General features: G+C 48.9%; 2 protein-coding genes across 16 annotated transcripts in view; one reads left to right on the top strand and one right to left on the bottom strand.

Moving 5' to 3' along the window:
- The window catches only part of PABPN1 (poly(A) binding protein nuclear 1), a 16,772-nt gene extending 14,808 nt beyond the window's left edge, over positions 1 to 1,964 (bottom strand). Inside the window, exons 1-3 of one of the 7 annotated variants that reach the window (XM_030854581.3) lie at positions 1,455 to 1,964; positions 918 to 1,007; positions 152 to 591 (exon numbers count right to left, since the gene is read on the bottom strand). In XM_030854581.3, the coding sequence (XP_030710441.1) occupies positions 152 to 583 (432 nt within the window). In that variant the 5' untranslated portion in view covers positions 584 to 591; positions 918 to 1,007; positions 1,455 to 1,964. Of the gene's footprint in view, positions 1 to 151; positions 592 to 917; positions 1,008 to 1,068; positions 1,402 to 1,424 lie in introns of those variants that run through there. The other 6 variants (XM_060294596.2, XM_030854580.3, XM_060294599.2 and 3 more) reach the window with 6 other exon arrangements.
- PPP1R3E (protein phosphatase 1 regulatory subunit 3E) lies at positions 1,625 to 22,901 on the top strand. 9 transcript variants are annotated; one of them, XM_060294589.1, is made up of 6 exons: positions 1,625 to 1,800; positions 1,967 to 2,053; positions 2,345 to 2,478; positions 4,834 to 5,958; positions 6,272 to 8,547; positions 9,365 to 10,976. In XM_060294589.1, exons 4-5 carry the CDS (start codon positions 5,542 to 5,544, stop codon positions 6,695 to 6,697), a joined length of 843 nt encoding a protein of 280 aa, XP_060150572.1. In that variant the 5' UTR covers positions 1,625 to 1,800; positions 1,967 to 2,053; positions 2,345 to 2,478; positions 4,834 to 5,541; the 3' UTR covers positions 6,698 to 8,547; positions 9,365 to 10,976. The 9 variants fall into 9 exon arrangements, with proteins under 9 accessions (XP_060150572.1, XP_060150575.1, XP_060150576.1 ...); XM_060294592.1 differs by having other exon boundaries at positions 1,625 to 2,053; positions 9,365 to 9,582; positions 10,620 to 10,976; XM_060294593.1 differs by having other exon boundaries at positions 1,625 to 2,053; positions 9,365 to 9,582; positions 10,597 to 10,976.

Raw genomic sequence — 22,901 nt, 5'->3', positions numbered from 1 at the left:
AGGGCGTCTGATTCCACCCAAACAGGGAGACTCAGCCCCCGCGCCTCATTCCCAGCACAGCCGCCCCCAGCTCCAGCCAGAGCCCCCGTCTTCCCCCTGGAGACCAGCTTTTCAGAGGGATGTTCAGGGCAGCAATGGAGAAGTTTCTTACCCAGCCCCCGCTGCTGTGGATCCAGTCGGCCAGCCGCGTCTCCAGGTAGGCCACCATCCACTCCTGCACTTGTCCCACAAGTGGCTCCATCTCCTTGTTGACACTCTCAGCACACAGCGCGGCTCCAAAGACAAAGAAAGCCACAAGGCGGCCCCAGTTGGGCCCCCCTTGGAAGAGTTCATCAGAGACCTGGGTGAAGCGTTGCTGGGCCGAGCCCGGGGTCACATGCAGCTGAGCTGCCAGATCCGAGAAGGTGCGCCGGAAGCGGGTCTCGAACTCATCTCCAGCTGCCCGCATGGCTTGGTGCAGCGGGTCAGCTGCCGGGCCCTCCCCGGGGCCAGCTCCACAAACATAACCCTTCTGCCTCAGCTTATAGCCTACAAAGTCTGCCACTAGAGCCCGTGTGTCTGGGGCCGAGGCTGGGGTCGCCATCCGGGCAGCTGCAGGAGTCAAACACAAAAGACTGGCATGAATATATGGTCAGAGACCCAGAAGGAGGCATTTCAGGTTTGGCCAGCCCATGAGACAGGGAGGGAGGTGAGGGGAAATCTCAGAAACCACTGGGCCGGGACGAGTAAGAACAAGGAGATTAGGCCATGGTGCGGGGCCAGGGCATGAGGGGCTGGCCCTCAAATTCATAATATGCCAAATTAAATGTAAAACAAGTAAATTTCACCTAAAATACTTCAGATTCTTTTCATAACAAGACAACAGCAGCTCTATGACACCTCTATACCTCCCCCACCAACCCCGCCACAGTACACACCTTTTTGGCTAGAGGAAGGGGCTTAGGACCTCCCCAGAGGCAAGATGTGAAGATGCTGGCAGAGGCACAAGATGGGCGAGGAGACAGGGGCTGAAGGGAAAGGGGGAGAAGCAAAGGGTTGCCCGGGACAGAGAAGGAAGGGGACACTCACCCAGCCTGGATGGCAGCTCTTAGGACCCAGCGCTGGTGGCAAGGAGCCCCCAGCTGGGGCCTTTCATCCTCCTGCCCAGCGTGGAGCCCTGGGAAGGGGAGGGGGAGATCAGAGCTAGGTGGGGAAGACCAGGGATCAGGGTCTGGGCTGAGAAGGGCTGGGGTTGCAGCTCCCGGGACCAGGCCCCTGCCCCCAACGCTCTACCAGCTGTGTGGCCGAATCCATGTTTAATGACTGTCCTCCCGGGAAACCCAGGGCCAAGGGCTTCCTGCCGACACCATCTCTACTCCCGCTCCCCCCAGTGCAGCCCAAAGGCCCAGCTCCTCCCTCACCCCCACCCTCAGCCGGTCTCCAACCCCGCCTGCCTGCCAGGTTAGGGATCTCACGGGTCAGGCCGCTGCCAGGATCTGGCTGTTTCCTGGTGCAGGAGCTGGGAGGGAGGGAGAGAGGGAGGAAGGGAGGGAAGGAAGGAGGGAGGAGAAAGGGGGGGCGGGAGGGAGGGCCCGGCGCCGGGTGATGATGGGGCCCAGAGATGCGTCCAGAGAGAGGGGCGGGGCTGGGACGCAGGCTTGGGAAGGGCCACAACTCAGGAAGAGAGAGGGCCGCTGGAGGCCAGGAAGAGCAGGGCCAGGAGGACATGGAGAGCCGGACGGGGCTCCTGACCCTGGAGGCTACCCAGAGAAGCCGGCTGAGGCTCAGGAAACCTCAGAGCAAATTCAGCATTTCCAGAAGGTCTCTGATGTTCCATGCACTTGTTGAACTTTTGCAGCCCTGGAATGGGTGCCCAGAAAAGAGGAGCAGTTCCCATTCCGGTGGGAACTGCCTGACAGGTGCCTCATCCTGTGGGACTAGCAGACGTGACACAGACACCAAACACTTCACTTCCTCTTTTCTCCAGGACCTTTAACCCAGTGGTCTCTACGTGAGCTGGGGCTTTAGCCAAGCATCAGGGAGTCAGGACTTGGATCGCAAGCAGTTTCTGCAGGTAACTTTATCTTCTTTTTTTTTTTTTTTTTTTTGTAATTAGATTGGTTCCTTTTTTAGTTCTTTCTAGCCAACACGTGAACTTATTCTCCTTATGAAAAAGTCAAATAATATGGAAGTGTAGAGAAAGAAAATACAAGTCATCAATCCCCCTCCCTCTGCTCTTCCCCCAATTCCACCTCCCTTCCTGGAGGTTGCCAATGTCAAGGTTGATGTTTATCCTTTCAGATTACATATATATATGCAAATACATGAATGTCTACCATTTATACAAGGCAGTATGTTTACACAGGGTGTGAAGCCATCTGACTACAGCTGATCCACACGAGGGCACCCTCAGGCATTCTGATTGGGGCCCACCAGCTCCTGCAGCTGGCACTTCCTTCAGCTCCATTTGCAGGGCTCTCCAACCAAAGGCCGAAAGAGGTAACCCAATTTTCCTTCCCTGCTGGTTCCCTTTGCTTCTACCTCCAGTCCAAGCCTTGGTATTCCCATCTGCCTCTATGGTAACTAGAGAAGAAAGGTCTTTTCTGTAAAGATGGTGATGACTCACACATTTTGAAGACTTATTAGGTACTAAGTGCTTTCTTTACACACTTGATATTTTATCTTCACACTAATCCTTATGTTGTGTTATCCTCATTCTATGGATGAGGAAAGTGAGGCTTGGAGAGGTTATGTAATTTGCCCAAAGCCACATACTGAGAAGATGGGCCTCAACCTAATTCTGATTTGAAAGTTTGTCTTAACTTTAACACTGTATTGTTTCAAGGTCCCTCTTTGCTTCAGGTAATCAATGCTGTTATCATGCCATTTACAAGGCCAAACTGAATCCACATCATTTGCAAACCCAAACTCAGTTCTCCCCAATATTCTGAACATACCACCGATTCCACTCCTTTATGACTGTATCCTTTCAATCATCCTCATTTCTTCTTTGTCCTTGGGCTGATCATTCCAGCTGCCACCAGCAAGATTGCCTTCTTCTTCTTTTTTTTCTTTAATGTAATTTTATTTATTTATTTATTTTTTTGGCTGCGTCGGGTCTTAGTTGAGGAACACAGGATCTTTCCTTGTGGCGTGGGCTCTTCATTGCGGTGCACGGGCTTCTCTCTAGTTGTGGCATGCGGGTTTTCTCTCTCCAGTTGTGGCGTGCGGGTTTTTTCTCTCTCTAGTTGTGCCGCGCGGCCTCCGGGGCACGTGGGCACGTGGGCTCTGTAGTTTGCGGCACGCGGGCTCTTTCACTGAGGTGTGTGAGCTCAGTAGTTGTGGTGCGCAGGCTCAGTTGCCCCGTGGCAGGTGGGATCTTAGTTCCTCAACCAGGGATCGAACCCACGTCCCCTGCATTGGATGGCGGATTCTTTAGCACTGGACCACCAGGGAAGTCCCAAGTTTGCCTTCTTTCTTATAAAATAATCTAGCCTAGTCCTTCATTTGCAGTCCTGATTTCTTCTAAGAATTTACTTGAAATAAAAACACTTTTGTCACAGGATCCGAATAGATTTCTGTTCGCCCACCCATTTATTTATAAGCGTGGTGAGAGCAGGCACTGAATTTTATTCACTTTTATGTCCTCATAGCCTAATAGACCCTCAGTAAATGTTGACTGAAGAAATCACTCGATGCCTCTGGCCAGTTATTGAGTAGGCGCAGTCAGATGTTTGAAGATCACTGCAGTGGCTGTTTAAGAAACAAAGACTGCTGGAACAACACAAATTACACCAGGTCCAAAGCTGTGTACCTCAAGGATCTTCTCAGGCCAACACTACAGAGCCAAGGAATGGCAGCTTAAACTGTAGACAAGGCAACAGAGCTTTTCCCAGAAAACCTCGAGCCATTTAGGCTGACGTGGAACCTTACCTATTCTGTCAATAACATATTTTAGCAGAGCAAGGAAGACAGTTTTTAACTGCTTGACTGTAACACAAATTACTGTAGCATTATTTTATACCCTAAAATATGAAAAGAATGTGTCCGTGGATTATATACGTATGTGTAAAATAAGAAAATAAAACTCAATATCACTTTAAAAATGAGTCCTGTCTAAACAGCATTGCTATGGTTAGTACTGGAATTAAAATGCAAGCAGGAATAAATTGTATAATAATAAGATAGCATATGTCTCACTATTTATTTCCAACTTAGTCACTTGTGATTTTACGGTTAAACACTCCTGTTGCTTTAAATTTAGAGATTCCGTTTCCACTCTAAGATTCCCCGTTTCAATGCTCTGAGAATGTTAACTATTACCATGAAATGTTTTAATCCACTTATAACTAAGTGGATAAAAGAGTAGACTCTAGAGTGGGACTGCTGACTTCTAATTCCAGCTATCCAAATATTAATTTATGTGACCCTGGGCAAGAGTCCTATCCTGTCTCTCTCCCTCAATCTTCTCATCCATAAAATAGGCATAATACTCCCTAGTCCTATGATGACTGTATTATATGAGTTAGTATTTGTAAAACAACTGTACTTAGCACACTGTAAGTGCTACACAAGATCAGGAGGAAGTTAGAAAAAAACTAAACTTCATATTTTTTTTCCCACTAATATAGAAAAAAATGAAGGAGTAAAAAGCAGCTCTGTGCCCTTCTTGGAGCTCCCACTGGAACTAGAACCCCGCAGCCCCAGCTCCAAGAGATATATGTGATGATTCATTCAATAATTTGAGGGCCTACTATGTGCTGAAACTGACCATGAATCAGACACAGCCTTGACTGTACGTCAAAGAGCGTACAGTCAGGTTAGAGATCAGAACTCTAATCCACTTTTTTACAGATAAGAAAACTGAGGTCCAGAGAAGTTGTCCCTTCCTCAAGGTCACGCAGCTAAATAGCACCAGAGGTGAGACCCGAAACTATGTCCTTCCACAACTCTCAGCTCAGAACTCTTTCAAATGGGCCACCCACCCTTTTGAGTACCACATCTCAGCTTCTGTTTGAGACTCTAACTAGCTTTCGTGACCTTCCCATGTTTTCGCCCATCATCCTCCCAAACCTGGAGCCTAGGGTTTGGGAAAGAAGACGTTGAGCCCTGAAGAGAAAGTTACAGGCTGGGCCTTTTGAAACTTCCCCGAAAAGGAAAGGAAAGGTTACTCTCTACTCCCTACGTTAACTCTTCCCGAGCCGAAAGGCTGAGGCCGTTAAAAAAAAAAAAGAAAAAAGGCAGAGTGGTCTCACTCAGGACCTGTAGGCTGGAGTGCCCACCTCCTGCTGGATGGGGAGCCACCTGTCAGAGGGCTGTGGGCGACGGCCGCGGGACCGGAGGGTGAGCGCCGCTGAGCGCACGCTCAGAGTAGAGAGACGCAGGAGGTGATGGTCAAATACCCTGGGAGCTGAGGTGGAGGATTCTGGAGGTGACAGCAAGGAGAGTACGCAACTGCGAAGGGTGCCTGAAGCTTCTGCGCCAACACCAGGCGGGTGGGAGACAGGAAAGGAAGGCAGCGCGGCGGCGCTGCGGGAGGGCTCCGCCGGGGCGGGGGGTGCCATGTCTCGCGAGCGGTCCCCCCGCACCGACATTCCCCGCAACCTGAGCTTCATCGCCGCGCTGACAGAGCGCGCCTACTACCGCAGCCAGCGGCCCAGCCTCGAGGAGGAGCCGGAGGAGGTGCCAGGCGAAGGCGGGACGCGCCTCGGGGCCCGATCCCGAGCTCCTGCTCCGAGTCGGGAGCGCAGGGCTCGCTCTGCGCCCGCCGGAGGCAGCGGTACCCGGGTGCCCCACAGCCGCAGCCCCGACACCCGTAAGAGAGTGCGTTTCGCCGACGCGCTTGGGCTGGAGCTGACCGCGGTGCGCCGCTTCCGCCCGGGAGAGCTGCCCCGGGTACCCCGCCACGTGCAGGTCCAGCTGCAGAGGGACGCCCTTCGCCACTTCGCGCCGTGCCAGTCCCGCGCCCGAGGTCTCCAGGTAGGCGGCAGAGGTACGCCCCTTCCCCGGGACCTCCCCAACTTGGCCTCGGCGGGTTTATGGGAGTGGATTTATCTAGGAGCACCCATCTCCACCCCGAACCCTGGGCTTGCTCTCGCTCATCCCTTTTGGTGTCCCCATTGGCAGGTGGCTCTAGGCCACTCTCCCAGCAGGGCTCCCCTCTGACTGCCCGGACGCTGGGGTCGGCCTCCGATTGGTCCCGTGCCTCGCCCTGACCCCGCCCCCTCTCTCTCCCCTCCCCTCCCTTCTCCTGGGCTCCCTCCTCCCCTTTCCTCCTTTCCCCCTTTCCCAGCAGGAGGCGCGCGTTGCCCTGGAGCCGGCCAGCGAGCCTGGCTTCGCGGCCCGCTTGCGGGCGCAGCGAATCTGCCTGGAACGCGCCGAGGCGGGCCCGCTGGGCGTCGCCGGGAGCGCGCGCGTGCTGGACCTGGCCTACGAGAAGCGCGTGAGCGTGCGCTGGAGCGCCGACGGCTGGCGGACCCAACGCGAGGAGCCCGCCGCCTACGCCGGTCCGGCCCCGCCCCCGCCGCGCGCCGACCGCTTCGCCTTCCGCCTGCCGGCGCCACCCATTGGTGGCGCCCTGCTTTTCGCCTTGCGCTACCGCGTTAGCGGCCACGAGTTCTGGGACAACAACGGCGGCCGTGACTATGCTCTACGTGGGCCCGAGCACCCGGGCAGTGGTGGAGCCCCGGAGCTACAGGGCTGGATCCACTTTATCTGAGACGCCTGCGGCCGACGGTGGAAAAAAATCAAAGGCACCGGGGGGCTGGGGGATCCCGAAGATTTGGTGGGGAGGAATGGGAGAAACCGAGATTGGCGGGGAGCTGCCCTAGAGAGTCAAGCCCGGGAGGGCGAGGAGGATGGGGGAAACCAAAGGGGTGTGGGGTGTGGGTAGAATCAACGAAAGTTGGGGAGGTTGGGGTGGATGTGAGTGGAGGAACCCAAGTCATAGAAGGAGGGAGACGGAAAGGGTGCTGGAAGGTTAGAAAAGAAGCAAAAGGACGATAGTGATGTTCTCTTCCGTGAGTGGGCGTTGGGAGAAAGTGAGTAGGTCCGTCCGGCCTAGGCAGTCAAAGGTTGAGGGTAACTCTTTGGGACCGAGGACATATTTTGTGTGAACTAGGAGCCCACCACAGTTGAAATCATTTAGATTGCTGGCTTATTCCCTCTTCTTACTGGCCTTAGCCACCGCAGGTTCCCCAGCCCTGCCCATCGTAGCTTTAACTCACCCATAATTGCCTTGCTTAAGTCCCAGGAATTTGGCCATTGCTCCCCAGCCCCTGACATTATGACAGGATTCGCTTGTCACCCCATCCCCTAGCTTCAGTCTTCACTGACTGGCTGGGGAGTGATGGCAGGTAGCATCAGAGCTCCCTCCTCCAGCTTCCAGGCAGCCCTGGGGATGAAAATGAAAGTAAAACCAACTCCAGGCTTGTCCTTGTGGCCAAATAATGCGGTGCCTAAGGTGTTGGTGCACTCAGGGGCTTCCAGAAAAATGCCAGCCTTACCTTTCTGGGTGCCTTCTAATGACCTCTAAGCACTTTATGGACTGTATTTGTCAAGAGACAGGTGAATCACAGGATTCCTTCTGCCACAAAAGAAAAGGAAGTCACTGACTAGCTGGATAACTTTGGGCAAGTTACTTCACCTCTCTGGGCCAGAGTTTCCTCCTTGAGAAACTGCATTTGGATTAGGTGATCTCTTAGGCCCCTTCTTGCTCTGACATTTTATGATCTGTGAGGGGCAGAGTGTGGATTAGAAGCCACATTCTCCAGCCTACGGTTGGAGTGCTTACAGTTCAGAACACACAGCACCCCAAGCGTGTGGTTGGGCCTGAGAATGGCTCTCCAGTTTTTGACACATGTTCCAGAGCCCAGAAAGCATCCAGTCTGCAGCAACCAGCCTGCAGCCTCAGGGTATTCCAGGGCCTCTTTCAAACCACAGCTCATCCTCTGCCCCTTGCTTTTGCTCTTGACCCAACAGACTTCCAGCCTGGGTGCTGGGAGACAGCTTTGGGGAGGTGCCTCTCTAGGGGAAAATGATGCTTGGGAGCCCCCAAAATGAAACAACGTTGGGGACTTTCTTGAGTATAAAGGATTATAGGTATAAGAAACTGAAAACATTTCAAACCAAGAATCAGAGCACCTTGAAAATTAAATGGTACCAGAAGATGGCAGTCTGCTCCATACCTTGAGCAAGTGAAATGGGAAAGCTGGACTCTTCTCCCCATTCACATTTATGCCTTATGTCTCTCCTGGTTAACCTCAGCTGGTTGTGTGTTTTCCTCCCTTCTCACCCTATGTCTAAGCTCTTTGCTTTTCTCTTTCCTTGTCCCCTTCTCATCACTTTCATTTTTCTTTTAGCATATACGGTATTTACCTTCACTTTCTCTATTTCCATCTGCCTCCCTCTTCATCCTTGTTGAAGATGAAGGAGTGGGGAACCTACTTCCTTTTCTCCAAGACCATGGTTGATCCACCTTCCTCCCTCAGGCTCCTTCTTGACAGTCTTCTAGAAGGGAGAAGAGGGAAAAGCAGTTCCTGATGCTGCAGATGAACAAGGAGCTCCCAGGTAACCAGCTCCCCACACCCGTTTCTATCTGTTACTGATTTCTCAAAATTTTCTGGATTCCCCTTTTATCTCTTAGTGAGTGAGGGTACACGCACACGTGCCCATACATGCGTTCAGAATGGAGTATGGGGCTTATTACCATGCCCCTCCTCTCCAAATCTTTAATCCTTTGAAGAAAAATGGCTGAAAGAGAGAAACCCTGGGTCATTCCTCAGACAAATGCCCATTTAAGCATCATCTTCACCTGGTGGAAAAAACAAAGAATTTCATGCATCTTGTGGATCACCCTCAGGTCAAAGTTCCAGCAGAGTGACGAGAGAAAGTGTACTGAAAGCCACCAGCAATACACTTTTTAGTCACCAATGAAGAGCCCAAGGGAGGATAATGGAGCGGGAGAGTGGGTCAAGGCTCAGTGTGTGATCATCTCTTGCGTTATGTGTATGCATTACTGTTATGTGTATCAGCAGTCGCAAGAGCTCACATTTACTTACGTAGCCACTAAAATCTGGTGTCTTGCATGCTTTATAATCCACAAAACAACCCTATGAGTTGAGTAATGTTATTCCTGTTTTAGAGAGAAAACAATTCAGAAAAGCTCGGTATTTTGTGCAAGGTCACACAGCTAGTAAATGGCCGAGCTAGGATTGTGAACCCAGGAAATCTCCAGAGCCTCAGTGCATAACCATGATGTCATAATATTATCCTTTAAAAACAAAATTTAAACCTTGCCATTAAAAAAAAAAACCTTGGCACATACCATCTCTTATTAGGAAAAGACCACAGTTTCTAATTGTGCTCTGCCTTCCCATCCTCCCAGCCTCCCCAACTGGCTTGGAGAAGGCAAAGCACCAAGGGTCCCAAGCTTCATCTGCTATTTCCAGGAGCTTGCTGCTGCCTCCTGTGCCCGTGTCCCGGCTCTGCAGGATCAGCAAGGAACCACTGCGCCTGCTGGAGAACTTGGGAACCCATTTGAACTCCAGCCTTGCCATACATTGGGATTCTCTCCTGGCCCTAGCCAGTCCTCCACACTTGTTGGTATGCTGTGCCCCTTCCTACTACCCCAGCTAGCCTTGAACAGGCCAATTCCCTAAAGTTTCCACTAGAAGGGTCCCTGACTAGGACAATTGCTGGATGGTCTGTGCTTGGGCCCTCTCTGGGAACCTGAGTATTACTAAGCAGATAAATGCAAATGGTTGGGGGCAGGGAACCAAGAAGAGTTCATTGTTCCTGAGCTTTTTCTCTAAGAAGTACCCTGGCTCACCCATGCCCCTATTCTCAGCTTTACAGAGCCAAGACATGAGTCTTCTGGTTCTTCCCATACAGAGCTGCCCCAGGGCCTGGGGGTAAGCTGCTAGTCTAATCTGACATGGGAAACACTAGGAATTTGGCAGAAACTTCAGAGATTTGTCATGTGTTAGGCGTTGTGGTGGGGACTTTCCTCTAAAGCCTGATGACTGTACGAATGGGGGCAATTTAGGGTATAACCTGTTAGCCATGGACCGGGAAGGGCCATAAGAGAAACCATTACCATGGTCAGGGGCTCGGGTCCTTGAAGCAGCACAGCAGGAACACTCTTGCCCTTTCCTCTCATCCAGACCTCAGATGTCTTCCTAAGTATTCTTCCTGTTCCTTTGTTTTCTTTTATGAATACATTATTTCTTTTATGAATATATCACTTCTCTTCACAATAAGCCCTAACTCAACTTGCCAATCTAATCCCACATTCCCTTGCTTCTAACTCCTGTGTTTCTCTGGAGCCCCTCTGGATCCTTGCAATGCGCAGGTCATAGAATCCAGAGACCTGAAAAGGCTTGTCTTTAGAGATCACTGTGTCCAGACTCCTCTAGAGATGAGGACACAGGTCCAGAGATGAGAAGGGACCCCAGCAGGGTCAGAGAATTTGTTAGTGCAACTCCAGATGGGACGTAAACCCAGGCCTCCTGACCACCTCCCATTCCCAGGCTATGAAACAGGCCTCTCTCCACAGGGTCAGACCCACGATTTTTCATGGCAAGGGACACGTCAGAAATTTTCATTTTCTGCTTCTAGTTTCCATTCCCTTCCCCGTCCAGGCAGAAAGAGAAACAAAAGGGACTGGTATGTCCCCAGCCTTGGCACTTCTTTCAGTGATATCGCTGAAGAACAGTGAAGTTGCTAAAACAAACAACAACAACAAAACAACAACTGAATAATCTACCCATTGAATAGCTAACCTGGGGAGGAAATGAAAGTTTGCTATTTGAATCCCCCTCAAACCACCGTTCTCATCAGACCCTTCCCGAGCCTCCCCACCCTCTTCACAGTGCAGCTCTGTACACTGGGCCCCAGACCCACTCGTATTGTGCCTCACTTCAGCCTCCTCATGCAACTGCTCTCCCTTCTGGATAAAAGACCTCGTATTTGAAATAAAGTTGAAATATGAAAAGAAAGTATAAGCTACTGAGAAGTATTGTTTGTTTGGGGCTGAGGGTGGCAAGAGACCCAGAGGCACCCTGCATTTCTTGGCCATCTCATCTCTTGCAAGTCCTGTTCCCTGTCTGCTGGAGTCCTCTGGCTATGCAAAAGTTGGATGGGAAGGAGATGTAGAGGAGTTGGGCGGCCCTGGTATGAGACACCCCTATAGTATCACGGCACCCTTTTGGGTAGTGGTAGGGAAAGTTACCAGGCCCAGCTCATAGCTCCCTTGCACCCAGCACCAGCTGCTGTTGCAGTTAAAGCGAACAGCTCAGGTGAAGGCCCCGTGTGTCCCCTTGGTGGGGTGCTTTTCTTAAGGAGGCCATTTAAATTACATTCTGCTCCTTAGGCACTGGAAGGAAAAGCAAAGCCCCTTTTGTCTATCAAGGGCAATCCTAAAACAAAGGACAAGAAATATGATGGAGAGGAAAAGTGAGGACCTCTCTGTCTATTTGAAAACGATCAAGTTCTAACATAGTATTGACTCCCACATCACCTGAATGATGAAAGAGTCCAATTATCCACCAAGTAATGAGACTGTTCCTTACAGGGAAGCCCTAGCCCGAGAATAATCAGATGCCTCATCATTACATCATAATGGCCAAGTTGTGATGTCACTGCAGAGCACCCACTCTTTAGTACACGCATTGTAATTGAAACCAGATATGCTGAAGGGTAGAGTCAGCATGAGGAGCAGATCCCCAAGAAGAGGTAAGTGGGGGCTTTCCATGGGTTCCCTCCATGGCTTATCGCCTAGGGTCTCTCTGTGGCCCTAATGTCTTTCCAGACTTCTCATATCTTAGTTTGGTGGTAGGTTTGTCTGAAATCTCTCTTCTGCAAACTCCATTGCAGCTTTTGCTATCCCAAATCCTCAATACTTGCAGTTGTGACGACTGGTCAGCCCTCACGTCTGTTTTTTAGGACAGAGCGCAGAACACTGGAGCAGGGTTTCCCTAACTGGGGCAGAAACTCACCATATCTGTTTCGTTAGTCCCAGGGATAGATCCAAGTTTTCGGTTGTCTGAAGCATACAACTTTTGGGGCCTTTTTCAAGTAAAATAAATATTTCAGAATGAGAAAAGATATCTTAAAAATTATAACTTTAAAAAAGCTGACAAATATCATAATATCACAAAATCAAGAAAAATAACATTTTTAAAATTACCTATGTGGCAAACCTAAATATTTTTCCCCACAATTTTGTTTTTGGCTGCATGCTCTTTGATAGTCTTTTTATATGATGATTATAGATAATTTTTCCGTAAAGAGATAATTCCATCTCCATGATCACTTTAAAAAAATTCTTGATAATTAAAAAAAATTTCACCTTCACACCTTGTAAGTAATAATGTCACATAATTTGGGGGGACTTTTGTCAAACTTGGAAAAACACTACCAAATGTCTTCAGTATATGTGGTGTAAGATTTTGGAGCATTTTCAAATTTGCAATAATGAATAACATAAACTCTGAATTTTTGACATTGGGAGTATTCCTGGAAGCTGTATGTATTAAGTTTGTTAGAGCTGCCATAACAAAATACTTAGACTGGGTGGCTTAAACAGTGGAAATTCTCTCACGGTTTTGAGGCTAGAAACCTGAGATCCAGGTGTTGGCAGGGTTGATTTCACTCTGAGGTTCCTCTCTCTTGGCTTGTGGATAGCCATCTTCTCCCTATATCTTCACATGGTCCTACCTACATGTCTGCATCCAAATTTCCTCTTATTATAAGGACAGCAGTTATACTGAATTAGGACTCACCCTAAAGACCTCATTATAATTTAATTACCTCTGCATAGACCTTATCTCCAAATATGGTTACATTCTGAGGTACTGGGAGTTAGGACTTTAACATATGAATTTTAGCAGGACACAGTTCAGCCCATAACACTGTAATTACTATTTATTCACAGAAGTAACTGCAAATCACAGATGTGTAACTCCTACACCCAAACTAAATGTATTCCCAGCTCAACTTGGTTAGTCAATCCCCAAATACCCGTGGCCTCTTCATTGCCACTGGACAAAAGGAGAAGTGTGATGGAGGAGGAGTCAGAAAGGAAAGAGACATCAGTCTTGACCAACTGCAGTTTAAATTTTTTTTTCAAATTCTACAAAAACCTATGATCATATTAACACATTGCTGGGACTCCTCCCATGCTTTGGAAGAGTTCTGTGCAAGAGAGGGCCCTTCCTCCAACTTCCTTAGCTATTAGGTCATTGTGTGTCTGGTCAGTCCTGCTATATTTCTGAGCCATGCAAAGGGAGAGGGAGTTTTCACCAAAGATTAAGGATGATGTGGTAAATCCACATTCTTCAGCACTAGTCCCTGGAAGAGCTGGGATGATTACTGTCTTGCTGAAGGTGGGACCCTCCCTTCTCTGATAATGTCAAGTCTGGACCTCTTCCTCTCTTCCACTCCCCCACCCCAACTGTTAGGGTGATAGCTGATTCATTTTGCTGTACAGCAGAAACTAACACAACATTGTAAAGCAACTATACTCCAATAAAAATTAATAAAACACAAAAAATAAAGTGTTAGGGTGAAACCCACATAAAGGAGGGAGGCTTCAGCCTGTTCTCCAGAACTGGGGCAGAGGAGTTTCTTCTTTCCTTGGATTCTTCCTCCCTTAAATCTGTCTTTGATTCTTCTCCCTACACCTGAATTGGGAGTGAGTATCCTTCTGAGACAAGAAATGTGACTGAGTTGTCTACCTTTCATAATTCCCAGCCCATGATCTGTGATGCCCAGAGTGACTGACTGAACCCTCCAGGGGCAGCCACTAAATTTTCACAGTTCCTGCCTGGCTTTCCAGCCAAATAAGCGTGAGTTCTTCCGGGTCAATCCAGTTTCATTGTTCGGATTATAAAACAATAAGCTCTCCATCGACAACTGAGGGCTGCCTGCTGCCTACAGTGTTTCACTTTTCCCTTCCTTCGTTACATACAAACCATTGGCGTATTGTAATAAGTCATGATTTAGGAGAAGTTCTGTATGTACCACCAGCCCTGGCTTAAACCCTCAGGGATCAAAAGTTTCTAATTCTAAAGCTGAGAATATTCTTTCTGTTGCTTACTCCTATCATGTTTTTGCAGGATACTAGTTTGAAGGGCATGGCTCTTAGGAGTTGAGATTGTTACTAAATGTATTGAGGGAGAGAGGGGAGGAAGGGGCAAATGCAGGGCCAGCAACGGAAAATGGGGCTCCAAGCTGAATTAGAGATATATTTCTCATGCTTGGCAACCTTGAAAGAGCTCTTGACCTTAGACTGGAGCAATTAAGAATCAGAAGTAGTGATTATGGTGGTTGACTTTTAGGGGGTACAGGGGGAGTGGCGAGATCTGTAGAATACAGGGCAAAGTCTGAAATTGTTTTATAAGTTATTGTCGGTATATAAGCTATTGTGACCTAAATAATACAAGAGGAGACTAGCATGAGAACAGAAGACTCACTTCAGAAAGTATTGTTCCCAAGTTTTAGTCAGAAGACTGAGAATCCTAACTATACAAACTTTTGGCCCAGAATTTCGGTGTGGAATACTGTTTCGGTGGAAAGACCATTTTATCGCACTCCCTTTCTTTACAACAAAAACCAAGGTCCCCAAATATGAGGCACATTTCCAGGTCCTCTTTACTAGGGCGGAGCGGGTGGGTAAGTCCGAACGAGGTGACCTCCTCTAGCACTTCGTCTTTGAGAACACCTGTCTGGTGACAGCTGGACCCGGGAAGTGGCCGAAGGTGCCGGGCTGCTAGGATCCTCGTCTTTAAGGGTGTCCAAGACATTTGATCCATCTCGAGAACAAGTTCCCGGTTGCTCTAGGCGCTTCGTTTACAGTGACGCTGCTGACAGCGTTTGGGCCCTCGTCTGGGAACGCGCGTCTCCTGTGTGAGACTGGCAAAGGGATACTGAAAAAGTCTTCCTTCCGAAGGAAACAAATGGGGAGTAGTTGTAGGCGGTCTGGACAGTTCAGCAAACTGCTGTTAATTTCTTGGGGAATTCCAGGAGGAACATTGCCCAGTGGACCCCTAAGATCCGGCGCCCACAAGGCGAGGGTGGGAGGGGGTACCATTCACTGCATCCTAGCCCGGGGGGACATCTTCTCTGCCCCACGCAGCCAATAGCCACCCCGGCTGAGGCCCACGGAGCCAATAGCCGACTTCAACCGAGGCCCACGCAGCCAATGGCCGGCTCAGTCTGTTCCGCCGGGGCCCGCCCACCTGCGTTCACCAATCAGGACTCTGGCCACCTTGGCACCGCCCCTGGAGCCCGCCCCACCCATCCGCCCCGCCTCCAACTCGCTGAAGCAGGGCTGGGCTAGACGGGCGCGCTTTCGGGGGCGGGGGGGGGGGCAGTCCCGGTCCCAGCCCTCCGCGCGGGTGGGCTCGGAGCAGGCCGCACCGGGCAGCAACCCCACTCTCACCCCGGAGGCCCCCTGCCCTTTCTCCCCCTTTCCCCCCGGCCCATGGTGCGAGGCTGGGAGCCGCCGCCCGGGCCGGACTGCGGTGAGTGATCCCCAGCCCCTTCGACTTCCCCTCCCAGCCCCTGTACGATCTCCGACCCCCGGAGCCCCATCCCCGCGCTGGGGGGAGGAGAATTCTAGGTTCGAAGTCGCCTGGTTCTCTCTCCTTTCTCCTCTGGACTTTTCGGTTCCCTGTTGTAACTGGGGGAGGGTGAGTGGGTGTGTAGGGAGGAGGGGAAGGCTGGGTAGGGACGCCCTTGGCGAGGGGAGGGTTTGAGATTCTCCTGCTTCCTGGGGCTCATCGCCCCAAGTGCAGGAACTTTTTGTTCTCTGACCCAGTTTGGAGCCTTCTAGACTGCCTGTGAAATGGAGGATAGGAGAAACGTTTCCTTCCCAGGCCTCCTCTCCTCCCCTCCATGACTACCTCCTAGCGACCTCAACACATGTACAGAAACCTGGCCTTATTCCTGGGGAGCAGTTGCCTTTGGGAATGAAAGGTTTAAGAGAAATTGCCCCCTCTGACCCCTACCCAGACATACTCAGAAAACCAACTAGGAAAGTGAGAACCTGAGTCCTCAGAGGTTCCTGGTGTTGCGTCCTAATCTGAGACTTCTAAACTGAAAGAAGACTCAAGCTGAGACCTATTTGGTAATGAGGGCCCAGATGTGATATTTTGTCATATGAACCCCCTTCTCACCATACATTTGAAGCACTTTTTATGATTAGGATAAGTAGGTGGCAGTAATTGAAAAAAAAAAAACGAAAAAACAAAAAAGCCAGTTAAAGTTGGGAATTTTTAAAATGATGCATACATATCTTAAGAACTGTCATTAAAAGTACGTTCATTTCACCAATCTCTTCGGTTAGTGTCCAGGCGTTTTCTTTATGTAAGTATGCTGATTGGCAGTCCCAATTGTCTTTCTAGGATAAACGACATAAGTGAATCTCAAATCTGGCTGCACCCTGAGAACTTTTTAAAAACTACTTATGCCTGAGCCCCAGTCCAGGCTAATTAAGTCAGAATGAGGAGGTTGATGCCCTGGTTTAAGTTTCCCAGGTAATTCTAATGTGCAGCCTGAGCCTGGAGCCACTGCCTCTCATCATCTGTGATTTCCACGTTTGGTTTCTTTAAAGTGGAGTGAGAATTTAAACACTTTTGAAGCAATCTGAGTGCAGAATACTTCTGAGTTTTTTAAATCCCCAGCCCCTCCAGTCTTTTACAGTTTTCTTGCCTACTCCCAACTCAAAAAAAATTTTTAATATACACTCCTTTGTATTATGTCTTTCCAAAGCATTTGACTTTGTTTTCATAGAAACAGTTTTTTTCTTTTGGCCGCTCTGTGCGGCTTGTGAGATCTTACTTCCCCAACCAGGGATTGAACCCGGGCCCTCAGCAGTGAAAGCACGGTGTCCTAACTACTGGACTGCCGGGGAATTCCCAGAAACAATTCTTAATGCACTCATTTTTCATAGATTTATGTGATGTTTAATTATTATATACGGAAAAACAATGAGCCTAAGCAGGTTTGGAATTACACACAACTGGCCTAAGCACATAGGGCAGCTGAAGGAAGCAGCTGACTTTGCCATACTAGAGTAGCCTACCAGTGTCTAGTTTCCAGTGCACTATGGGTATTGATAATGTAATCCAGTAGGGGTCAGTTAAGCCAGGCTTTTGGCCCAGTTGAACACCCCTCACTTCCACTCTCTCCAACTAATATCACCAATGCCTAGTCGCTTCTTGACTAATTCAGATTCTCTTGAGTCTTCCAACCATTCTTTCCATTCATTCATAAACTGTTTCTCTTTAAGCATTACCACCATTGCTTTTATTAAGTTGGGAGGACATAAGGCAGAGCTTATTAACCAGGACTTCTGGGCAATCAGCAAACCCCCGGAGATTATACTTTATGTAATGTGTAAGTGTGAATGTTTATGGGGCGGGGGGGGGGCAGTAAGTCATAACTTTCTGAGAGTTTATAACTTCTGATTTTCAAAGAGGTTCATGATCCAAAAAGTTGAGAAGCACATGAATTGAATATCACTAAAAGTCCTTTAAGGCCCTTGAAAACTATCACCAAAACACATTTCATTCAGAAACATACCTCAGTTCTCTGAATAAAGATTTAGGGAATTTAGCAGGCTCATATCTGGTCTCTCACTTGAACTGTTTCCTGCTTTTAACCATAAGCCTAGGCTCGAGGGTTTTTTGGCACCGTGCAGTATGCGGGATTAGTTCCCCCACCAGGGATCAAACCCGTGCCCCTTGCAGTCCTGCAGTGGAAGTGCGGAATCCTAACCACTGGATCACCAGGGAATTCCCAGCCTAGGTTCAAGTTCTGAAGACCTCTTTTTCCTAGGATTGTGTGAACACCTACACTGGAAGTTTAAGGCAGCCCATTCTTTTCTGCCTTTTGTCCAGGGGTATGGAAAGCCCAAAGGGAAATAAGGGTGTTACCCTGACTATATTTTTTATTAGTGATTTTAAGTAGCAGTGGGGCATATCTGGCATGGATACAAGTTTAGTAATAATTCAGAATTGATAATACCACTACCACCACCTCTGCTCAGAGGGAGTCCTTATTTCTCCAGCTTTCCTTCCCTTTCTCTCCCATCTCCAAATGAAGTACAAGGACATAAGACACTATAGTGTCTTCACTGTGGTTTTGATTACTGTAGGGTCTACCCTCTTTGTTATAGTTCTCATGAGCCACTCCCTGGATAGTTTTCTCCTATATCAAAGCCAGATTCTTCCAGGGAGGTACCAGCTCTACATCTGTGCCCTGATTTAAGCCACCATTCTGTATCAGGAAGTCTTCCACAACTTGTGTTTTGTGTCACTGGGAAACTGTAGATACATACAGTACACCAGATATGACCTTTCCATTACTGTATGTTATACTGAAATATCAAGCTGATATGGGAATCTGACAATAGCAAACCACATGAATGAAAGTAAAATGCTTCCTGGTGGGCTTATAGCTGTGCCTGCCTTATTTCCTGTCTGGCAGTCTTCATCCTCACACTGGACTGCTTTATTCCTTACGCTACCTTTTCCTCGTATCTGAACTGTTACTGTGACCTTAAAAAACAGGACACAGATAAGGTTAAGTGGATGTCAAGTGCTGGAACATCAAGTATTCTCCAGCTTAGATTTGGTGGTGTTCCTGGTGGGCCACAATTTCCAAATGGTAGTTTAGTGCCTGGCTGTGCAAGCACTTCCTCACAGCCCCTCAGCTGTGTCTGGGATGGACCTGGAGGGTAAAGGTAGAGCTACCACACTGGCAATTCACCTAGTAATCAAAAAGAACTTATATCCAAATTATGGATTCAATTCTAAAGCAGTGATTTTGCTACTTTTTAAAAGTTGCAAAATCCTTTCTGGAATTATATCCAACTCCCCAAATATAAAAAGTACAAAATCAAGACACCCTGGTTTCCTCCACTGCTCATTAGGATTAAGACTGCAATAACAGACTGAAACAGTCATTTTAAAGGATTCAGTCTTTGCCTCACTTCCCCTGTTGTCTAAGAGGAGCATTACCTTATATCAGAATCAGCCCGTGAGGCTGAAGCAATGATAAAAGCTCTAATTTATTGAGCCTTTACTTTGGTCTAGGCATGACGTCAGTTGCATTTTTTTTTTTTTTTTCCTGTATGCGGGCCTCTCACTGTTGTGGCCTCTCCCGTTGCGGAGCACAGGCTCTGGACGCGCAGGCCCAGCGGCCATGGCTCACGGGCCCAGCCGCTCCACGGCACGTGGGATCCTCCCGGACCGGGGCACGAACCCATGTCCCCTGCATCGGCAGGCGGACTCTCAACCACTGCGCCACCAGGGAAGCCCATCAGTTGCATTTTTTGATTTAGTCATAAACTTGCAAGGTAGACGCTGTTATGACCTCCTTTTATTCTGATGGGAAAATAAAGCTTAGCGAGCACTCTAGGGAGTGGAGAAGCTGCGATTCACCTCAAATCTGCCTCACCCCAGACCGCCACCTCTAACAGCTCTAGGCCCCGCCTACACATGACATCTAGCACACAGTAGGTGCTCTGTAAAAATATATGTAACTTTACATACATTCAACATTGTCTCCATTTTCTACACATGAGGAAACTGAGGCTCCTATAAGTTCAGTAGCTTTTGCCCAAGATCACATGGCTGGTGGCAGAATTGGGATTCAAACTGCAGGCTGGCCTTAATCATATTTTAACCCACTATGCCATGCTGCCTTCATTTACCCTCTTAAGGTTCTCTTCAAGCTGTACTGCTTCTAGGGTCTGCATGGCCTTCAGTTTGTTAAGATTTGCTTGTTAAAAGGGAACGGTGACACCCATTAGAATGCTTCCGAAGTTTTCTGCTCATCATATAAAATCCCCGATATTACACTGCACTATGTGTAACTTTCTGGACTTGAGATTTTTCTCAATTCATCATGTAGCATTTATATCGGAATCCTGTCCTATCCATAACATATCAGAAGTAATATTTATAAACTCAGATGGGATTCCTCTAAGAGTAAAGGATGACAGATGTTTTAAAGTCTCTAATGCCCACACAGGGAGCCGAGTTAAAATTTGGTCAACAGGGAACTCCCTGGCGGTCCAGTGGTTAGGACTCTGTGCTTCCACTGCAGGAGGCATGGGTTCCTCCCTGGTTGGGGAACTAAGATCCCAAAAGCCTCAGGCATGGCCAAAAAAAAAAAAAAAATTGGTCAACAGAATTATTCTGGGAAATAGCTTGAGCAGGTTTCCAAGAATGAAGCGTAGTCAGAGGCTTTCCCTGCAGTCCCCACAGCCACGATGACCCTGGGAGCCCTGGTGCTGCTGGGTAGCTTGCAGGACCCGGTTACAGTTTATAATGAGCGAGCCCACCTGGTTCTGAGAAGAAAGCTGGACTGAAAAGATAAGAGCTGAGGGCCTCCCGTCTTGTGCGGAGGGGCTGCTAAGGTCTGAGGGAGCTCTCTAGGCTCCCTGGAGAGAGACTCAGCAGTTGGAAGAGACAAAGGCTGGGGGGAGGGGAATAACCTTTGTTCTGAGGATGACAGGGGTAGGAAACGTTCCCCTCCCTCTACCCTAACCAGACCAAAACCGAGGGGGAGTGAGCCCCATTTATCCCAGATAGCTGACCTATCTTATCCTACTGAGAGTTAGAAAAAAAACCCATCAATCCCCTCCCCCTAACACTCGCCCACCAAGAAGGGAAAGAAAAGGGGGCTGGGCAGAGGGACTGTGCTATTCTACCTTCTAGATTTTCACACGTTGTATTCTTAACCTTTCCATATTCTAGAGATAATCTAGAGATAACTCTAGAGATAATCTGTTAGGAGCTAAAGTGTTCTGGGATTACACCTCTTCTTGTTTTCTTGGTGAGTCTTAGTTTTGTTATTCTTGTTCCATTAACTTAGAGGGTGAAGTGAATTTGAATGGGAAAGATAAAGGCTATAAGGATGTTTTCCTTTTTAACCTCGGAAGTCAGATTTCGTTTTTGGTGACAACACTCACTAGTCTTGTGACTTGGGATAATTTAACCTCTATGGACTTTGGTTTTTTCATACTTACAAGGGAATTATAGCAGGCTCTGATGATTCACAAGGTTATGAAAATTAAATGAGAAATTGTTATGCACTTTAAAAGCAATCCAGCACAGTACACGTAGAAGTTGATTGTACTGGAGTCCAACGTTTTGTTTGGTAGAAATTGAACAATGGGTTGAAAGAGGAGCCCCAGTGATCGAGCTGTTTCTCTTCTTATTACAGCTATCTCTGAAGGGCACAAATCAGAAAGCACCATGCCTCCTAATAAAGAGGCCAGCGGTCTTAATAGCTCCCCTGCGGGGCTCATCTGTCTCCCTCCAATCTCTGAGGAGCTACAACTTGTGTGGACCCAAGCAGCCCAGACTAGTGAGCTGGATGGCAATGAGCACTTGCTACAAACCTTCAGCTACTTTCCGTATCCCAGTTTAGCAGACATTGCCCTTCTCTGCCTACGCTATGGGCTGCAGATGGAGAAAGTCAAGACTTGGTTCATGGCCCAGCGCCTCCGCTGTGGCATTAGCTGGTCATCCGAAGAAATTGAAGAGACTCGAGCCCGAGTAGTCTACCATCGGGACCAACTCCATTTCAAATCCCTTCTCTCTTTTACTCATCATGCAGGGCGGCCCCCAGAGGAGGTGCCTCCTTCTCCAGTGCCACCTCCAGAACAAGTTGGTCTTGGAATAGTTCCCCTGACTCTTGGCGAGCCCACCCAGATGAAAGGATTGAAGGTAGAGCCCTCAGAGCCCTCAGAGCCACTGAGTCACCAGAAAGCAAAGGAGCCCCTGATGGCACCTGGCAGTGGGGCATTCCCCCACCAATCACAATTTTGGCAGGATCTTCAAAGCAGTGGCCTCTCTAAGGAGCAGGCAGGCAAGGGTCCCGACCAGTCACACGGCCTAGGTACTGCTTCCTGGAACCACTCCACAGCTGTCCACCAGCCCCGTGCTCGGGATAAGCCTCCACCCGTCTCATTACTTGCCAGTAGTTGTAAGAAGGAGTCAGCATCTAATGTGACTCCTCCTTCCTCTACCTCTTCTTCCTCTTTCCAGGTACTGGCTAATGGAGCTACTGCCACCTCTAAACCCCTCCAGCCACTGGGCTGTATCCCACAGCCACTGTCACCCAATGAACAGGCACTACGCCCACAGCTGGAGCCAGCCTGGCCCCAGGGGCTAAGGCATAACTCAGCACCTGGTAGGGTTGGCCCTGCAGAGTACCTTTCCCCAGATATGCAACGCCAGCGAAAGACCAAGCGCAAAACCAAAGAGCAGCTGGCTATCCTCAAATCGTTTTTTTTACAGTGCCAGTGGGCACGGCGTGAGGATTACCATAAATTAGAGCAGATCACTGGCTTACCTCGGCCTGAGATTATTCAGTGGTTTGGTGACACACGCTATGCCTTGAAGCATGGGCAACTAAAATGGTTTCGGGACAACGCAGTACCTGGTGCCCCTAGTTTCCAGGATCCAGCAATTCCCACACCACCACCTTCAACCCGCTCCTTGAATGAATGGGCTGAGACACCACCTCTGCCGATCCCCCCACCCCCACCAGATATACGACCCTTGGAAAGGTACTGGGCAACCCACCAACAGCTACGGGAAAGTGATATCACTCAACTGAGTCAGGCATCAAGGCTTACCACCCAGCAGGTACTGGATTGGTTTGACTCTCGATTACCTGAGCCAGCTGAAGTGGTGGTTTGTCTAGATGAAGAGCAGGAAGAGGAGGAGGAAGAACTGCCAGAAGATTATGAGGATGAAGAGGAGGAGGAGGAAGACGACGACGACGACGATGATGATGTGATCATCCAGGACTGAGGGTGCACTGGGGGAGGGGAGGTCTGTTACTAAAAGACGAACCAACTTAGTAACTGTTTAAACAAAGAAACCACATTTTTTTACTTA

The sequence above is a fragment of the Globicephala melas genome, chromosome 2 (assembly GCF_963455315.2).
Source record: "Globicephala melas chromosome 2, mGloMel1.2, whole genome shotgun sequence".
Lineage (NCBI taxonomy): Eukaryota > Metazoa > Chordata > Mammalia > Artiodactyla > Delphinidae > Globicephala > Globicephala melas.
This window is presented reverse-complemented; position numbering and strand designations above follow the sequence as displayed.

Coding starts and splice junctions, on each gene's coding strand:
- PPP1R3E (XM_030854569.2), top strand. CDS start 11,667: ATGCTGAAGGGTAGAGTCAGCATGAGGAGCAGATCCCCAAGAAGAG. Junction 11,713..21,216: donor GAGCAGATCCCCAAGAAGAG/GTAAGTGGGGGC, acceptor TTCTTATTACAG/CTATCTCTGAAGGGCACAAA.